The sequence below is a fragment of the Hoplias malabaricus genome, chromosome 12 (genome assembly GCF_029633855.1).
Source record: "Hoplias malabaricus isolate fHopMal1 chromosome 12, fHopMal1.hap1, whole genome shotgun sequence".
NCBI classification, from domain to species: Eukaryota; Metazoa; Chordata; class Actinopteri; order Characiformes; family Erythrinidae; genus Hoplias; species Hoplias malabaricus.
Genome location: NC_089811.1, coordinates 34,716,822 through 34,723,672, shown reverse-complemented (window position 1 = coordinate 34,723,672; position 6,851 = coordinate 34,716,822). Strand labels below are relative to the sequence as shown.

Below are 6,851 nucleotides of genomic sequence, written 5' to 3'. Positions count from 1 at the left end.
GGGAGAAGGCACCCTTCGAACATGAGAGACCTGGAGCAGTTTGCAAAAGAAGAGTGGTGCAAAATTCCAGTTGAGGGGTGTAAGAAGCTTGTTGATGGATATAAGACGTGAGTTTTTTACATTACACCACCCTAGCTATAAATAAATAAATAAATAAATAAATAAATAAATACGTTTAGCTGGGGTGGTGTAATGCAAAAAAAAGTCAAAGAAGCCTCCAGAGGAAGAGGTTTTAAATAGCTCTGCCTCACATAATGATGTGGTTATACACTACAAGCAACATAACATCTACATCAACTGAAAAAATAACTTAATAAAAGTTTGAACAATTTACTAAGTGGAACAACCCCCCCAACCCCAAATTACTTGATACTGGCTGAACCTAAATTAGATTAATAGTGTGGAAAAACCTAAATAGTTTTGCATATTAACATGGCTCCTTATCACTTCATATGTACGATGACTAAATAAGGGCTTCCTGCTCTGTGCTGAAACGCAACCCTGTCTCTCCACACACTCTCATAAAGCTGTTCAATTTACAGCCATATCTCTATAAATGCTTCTTTAAATGTCTCATGATAAAAACAACCAATTAATTAACACAACAATTCAGCAGGTTGCTTGTTCTCTGCAGGGTCTGTGATGTTTCAGAATACACAGCAGGTTTGTTTAAAAGTACAATGAGGGGTGCATAAAGTGCATTTAGAGCTACTATAAATTATTCGTAAGGTATTTAGCATCGTAATTCTCAGGATATATGTACCAATAAAGCAGGTTATCATAATAAAAAAGGAAGATCAAACTCAACTTCGGAACAATGGCCAATCTAAAGTGAAAGCACAAATCAAACATTAACCCATTCAGCTCTGCTTCATTTCTGATCATCTATGAAGCTCACTTAGTCAAAAAGTCATTTATTCTTGTAAAAGTGCAGTGTTTTCGTGCTGGATTCAAAGTAATTAGATTAAAAATTATAATCAAATACTTTTTAAAGGGGCACCTAATTAGCACGTGGTGACCAGAATGTCTGTGCCTTCATAAGTAAATATTCTAAAATATTTGTAGGAATAGTAAGTTTGAAAATAACTTTTAGTTTCTAGAATCCTCCACTTATCCTACTGTATCCTTGTATAATGAGGTTAAAGTTAAATATTTAATGTCAGTGTTTATCCTTTTTTTTAATCAATGCTAGCAGTAAAAAGCAGGCAAAGGCTAAACAAGCTACACAACATTAAAACACCAACTGTTAAAGTCACACATATAAACATGCTTGACTTTTTCTATTCAACAATTACATGGGGTTTTATGTAATTAGTTATCTCGGGATCTCAGGATAATTATATTGAAATTACCAAGGGGACATTTTTGAGAAATACAGGGCAAACTTAAGCGCATTAGCGGATTTGTCCTGTAGATGGCACCAATACTACATTCAGCCAGAATTCCACTTATTTCCCTAAGTCCACTGTTCATTTGGAAGTGTATCCGTGCCTGCAACTGTCCTAATGAATAATGACCGCTATATAGCACTTTATTTTGAACGTGGCCTCAAATACACTTCAGTTAAGTGTAAGGCTAGCCGCCTTTTCAGAAGCGCGGTTAAACTAGCTGCACGTCAGATTTCCGTGCGTAGATAGCTACTAGAGTCAATGCACGTGAAGACCTGAAAGAAAGTAACCACATTTAAGCGGTTTACAAAAAATGGTCTTTTCTAGACTATCTATCTATAAAGATACTTTATAAAACCAACAGATATCAGTTCAGTGTTTACCATGCTACTTATTAGTAATCACCATTTTATAAAGCAGCAAACTTGACACATCTTTAAAAACAATGGACAATCATGGGGATTTTGGATGCCATTTACTCAAAACCTATACAGTAATATGACTTCATATTTCATAGGTACATAGTATGGTACTGATTGAATTGATATCTGTTGGTTTTATGGACTACTTATTAGAAATGACCATTTTATGCAGCATGAAATCTGACAATTTAAAAACAATGGAAAATTATGGGGATTTATGACGCCATTTATTCAAAAACTGTATAGTAATATAATTTCATTTTACTATAAAATAAAAAATAAAGTGCTATATAGCGGTCATTTTTCATTAGAATAGTCGCAAGGGTGAAATGCTGCCTAAATGAAGTATTGGTGCCATCTACAGGGCAAATCCAGTCATGTGCTTAAGTTTCCCTTGTATTGCTCAATCCCCCCTCCCTTCAATTATCTCGAGATTATTAGTGTAAGGGAGGAGAAATAACACTCCCACGTGTCCTTTCTGGGGTTCGTAGGCTTTCGGAACAGATTAAGTATAATATGTAGTTTTCACTGTTTCGTAGGGTGACCAGATCTGAGATGGTAAAAAAGAGGACATGTCCCCGGGGGGTGGGGGATGGGGGGTTGATGAGATCTCGCCCCTCGTTGCCGTTGTATGCTTATTTTTAGGTCCTTTACACCTTTATTTGCTACACAAAACATGGGAATTTCTTGTTTAAATCATCCGAGAACATACATATCCGTTTCGGCATAGCTGTTCGAGATGAGGGTAGGTACATGAGCTTTGCCTGACGTAAACAAGGACTACTGACGTGCAGACTGACCAATTAAATGTTTACAGAGAAGGTTATCGACCAATAACGGTAGCTCTACAGTCAGACCGTCCAATCAGAAGATGTTAAGCTACTTCACCGCGCCCCTTCTCACTCAAGCGAACCAATCGGAGTAGGGGAGGGCGGGACTCGTTTGTGAACGAAACTTCTCGAAGTTCTATGTAAGCTCTAGAAAAACAAAATCCCGGACGTTTGTGAAATTCCGCCCGGACCTTTTTTAAGTCTAAAAAAGAGGACATGTCCGGGTAAAAGAGGGCGTCTGGTCACTCTAGGCAGTAGACCAAGGACCACCCAATCAGACAGAGTTAATTCCCACGTGCGAGTTCTCCTGCACTGACACACTGTCCTTTCTGACCGTTCCACAGAAACACACATTCCCGAGACGTTTTCAGATGTAGCGCGCGAGTGGGCGGGTTTAGGGTCACAATCCACCCCGTAATCGGACACTAAAAGACGTGTTCTATTTGCAAGCGTTACAGACGTGTTTTATTCCGCTTTTCTGAGGTTAGACTGTTGAGACAATGATTTGAGACGAACAGAAGTCTCACTTGGCCAGAGGGAAGGGCGGATACTGCACGGCTCTTAAACAGAGAACGCGCCAATCAACAGCCGAAGTTAGCTGTCCATCATTTGGTGCTGTGGCCAATTGAGTCTCAGTCACTCCTACTGGGGTTTGTTTTGCTACGGCGCCGAGATCAGTCCCCATTGTGCCCACCCGCTTTTGTAGACGCGTATTCCTGCGGCCCGCTCAGAAATTAGAATGGCGCATGCGCGTTAGTCGTCCACCCTAAATTATAGAAGCTTTAGTGCAGTCACTATGGGTTCTGGAAGGGCAAGCCTTAACATGTTGAGTCATAGCTATCCTAAGGAGTGTTCAAATTGGCCCAGAAATGGTTCAAAAACTGTCCCCATATTGCTTACTGAATTATAGGAAACAGAGCTGTGAATTTTAATCTTGTGGTTCCTAGTGGAGTTGCTAAATGATGTGACTGTGGGAGTGGAGTTATGATCATTTCTTGATGAATCTTTGCAATGCAATGTACCAATTAAAACGTGCAGTGTACAACGTACGAACACAATTGTCTTCATTTAATCTCACACACACACACACACACACACACACACACACACACACACACACACACACACAGGTAAGGTGTCTTGCTCAAGGACACCTCGTATGATTCTCTCTGTCTAGCTTTTACCCATTGAATAAATCACCGTAGCCATCACCACAACAATTTCACAACAGATGAACTACAGTATGTAATTGTAGAATTACAGAGTGGTCAGTGGGGGTGAGAGAGTGAGGAGTGAGTGAGTGAGTATGGCGCTCTGCTCTGTCCTCTGGAGCGCTCAGGCGTGCTTCAGCGCACGGGCCACAAGATGGCGCTAATGGTCAGTAACTGCGTACACAATCTTTAGGACGAACAGGAGGTCTATTTCTTGTATAACACACTTAACTCTGGATGAAGGTGTGAATGAGCGATGAGGTGGATCCGTTTTTTTTTATTATATTAATATTATTAAGGTAGAGTTTTGCTGTTTTGCTGAGACTCAGAGTCCTGAACGACAGTTTATAAAACAAACGTGAAATGAAAGATCCCATGCATTAAACATGTTGCAGTTTAGAAAGTGCCATTACTTGTTTGTTTACTTGATTTATTAACGCTACCACATAAACCACCAAGCAGCATAGCATGGCCTCAGTCTGTATCCGTGGGATTTCAGGACATAGTCCAGCTCTCAGCTCTATTCAGATCTGCTGGGGCGGTATGAGACAATTTTCCATCACAGAGAATGAATGCAACCCGATAAAGGGGGACTGAGGGCCTGGGGATGATATGAGGTGATGGTGGGATGTGTGTGTGTGTGTGGCAGTGCATTTGGCCCTCAGTTGTACCATCGTGTCATGACTGGAATATGTATGCCGCTCTCTCAATTAAAACGCGAGTGTGCGGGCGGGGAGGGAACAGAGGAGCGACTGTTGACTGGGGCAGGACTCCGGGAGAAATGGTGGGAGTTGCAGAATGTTAAAGTCTCAGAGGGAAGCGTCGTACAAGTGATTCGACTGCGTGGAGGAGTCAACAGAGATGCGTGAGGGCGAGGAGAGTGGCGCGGCGGCCGCGAGAAGACACGGGGGATAAAAAGAGAGGACATTTTAGACCGGTTTAGTGGAACACTGATGAGAGTGGACCACCGCCGCGCAGAGGATCACGGGCGGTCAGGGTGAGTGATAGCCTGCCAATCAGAGACGGTTTAACTAGGCTACTGACTGACAGAGGTGGGCACTACTACGGTGGGCACATCCTGTTGACGGTGTGGAATAACCGTCCATTTAAATATAAATATAATATTCCAGAAACGGCTTCAGTGTGAGCAAGAAGGAGAAACTAACTTGAAGAATGACAACAATACTTTTTTAGCGTATCAATATTAAACTATATCCTCCTTTTTGGTTTCACACTGGTTAGCTGTAGCAGTTAGCCTCAAAAGTATGAGTAATAACAAATCAAAACAGAGCAGACGTCCACAAATAAAGATTTGTAATATTGCCTGAGATTTAACTGTAATATATTTACGTAAAACACAAAAACCTTCATCTATTTTCTCATAAATAACTGAATAAACTAAATACAACCAGTGTGTGACAATACTGAAAGTACAAATTAATATTTTACTCACCTGAGTTCCTGTAATCAATCACATTTCTGTTTAACAAAGTCAAGAAAAAGTGGCTAACGTCAACTCCTATACTGTAGAGTTTGTGGTGAGTGCACTAGGCATCACCTTAACTTTCTTACAAGGCTACAAACACCATTTCCAGAAAAGCTGTGATTACTTATTAAAAAAAGAAAATACTCTTGAATTTCTATTGGCAGCATGTCTCTCTCAGACCTCAGTATACACCTCCGCATCATCTATTGTAGCCTGCCGTCACACGGATGCAGCCCTATACCATGGCAGATGTTGTGTATTGCACCTTTCACTGATAAGCGTCTGGATGGTCCCTTTCATCTCTGGTACAGAGAACCCGACTTTTGTCTCTCCTGAAAACAAGCTGAAACATGGACTCGTCTGATAACAGCACACATTTCCAATGTCTTTCAGTTTCAGGTTGTATTTCTTGACGCAGCAGTTTTCCTGAAGTACTCCGGAGCCCATGTGGCTGTGGTTATCACAGTAGGATGATGCATTGTCATTCGTCGATATCTGTGGGCTTGAAGGTCACATGCATTCAGAAGTGTTTTCTGGCCTTGCTCTACACACACGGAGAATTGTCACGATTTTCGGAATCTTTTGACAAATACATCAATACTTTTCAGCCTTGTGTTGAGAAATATTCATTGTGAATTTTTAACAACCCTCTTTCACAAGGTTTTGGATAAGTGGTGAGCTGCTTGGACAAGAAGGTGAATCAACCAAGAGCTCAAGCAAAGATGCTCCCAGCCCTTGGTTGATTCAGTTTCTTGTTGTGGAATTTTTAAAAATATATAAATATTCTATATATTTTCCCTGTCTTTTTTTGTGTGTGTGTGTGGCCATCAAGTTCAAAATTTGTTTACATTCGTTCATTCATTTGGGGTGGCAGTGGGTCCGGTGCCTACCCGGAATCATCGGGCCCAAGGCAGGAACACACCCTGGAGGGGGCGCCAGTCCTTCACAGGGCAACACAGACACACACACATTCACTCACACACTCACACCTACAGACACTTTTGAGTCGCCAATCCACCTACCAACGTGTGTTTTTGGACTGTGGGAGGAAACCGGAGCACCCGGAGGAAACCCACGCAGACACAGGGAGAACACACCACACTCCTCACAGACAGTCATCTGGAAGAAACTTGGTTGATTCAGTTTCTTGTTGTGGAATTTTTTTAAATATATAAATATTCTCTATATTTTCCGTCTTTTTTTTGTGTGTGTGTGTGTGTGTGTGGCCATCAAGTTCAAAATTTTTTTACATTCATTCATTCATTTGGGGTCGCGGTGGGTCCGGTGCCTACCCGGAATCATCAGGCCCAAGGCAGGAACACACCCTGGAGGGGCCACATTTGTTTATATTTACAAGATAAAACGTATTTTAGTAATGGCACACGAGTACTGGTTTTAATTTCATATTAACATTAGTTTGTATTGTATATTATATGAAATGGAAGTATGAATTTATGTGCCTTTGTCCCCTGTGTTGCAGTCCCAGGGTCAGTGCCATGCAGCCAAGCAGAGGT

The 6,851-nt window shown here is 41.3% G+C and overlaps 1 protein-coding gene across 2 annotated transcripts in view; it reads left to right on the top strand.

The window, feature by feature from the left end:
* The first annotated feature begins 4,691 nt into the window (after positions 1–4,691).
* cobll1b (cordon-bleu WH2 repeat protein-like 1b) overlaps positions 4,692–6,851 on the top strand; it is a 39,795-nt gene continuing 37,635 nt past the window's right edge. For both annotated transcript variants that reach the window (XM_066686931.1, XM_066686930.1), the window contains exons 1-2: positions 4,692–4,848; positions 6,818–6,851. The exon at positions 6,818–6,851 is cut by the window's right edge and continues 53 nt beyond it. In XM_066686931.1, the coding sequence (XP_066543028.1) occupies positions 4,805–4,848; positions 6,818–6,851 (78 nt within the window). In that variant the 5' untranslated portion in view covers positions 4,692–4,804. The remainder of the gene's footprint in view (positions 4,849–6,817) is intronic.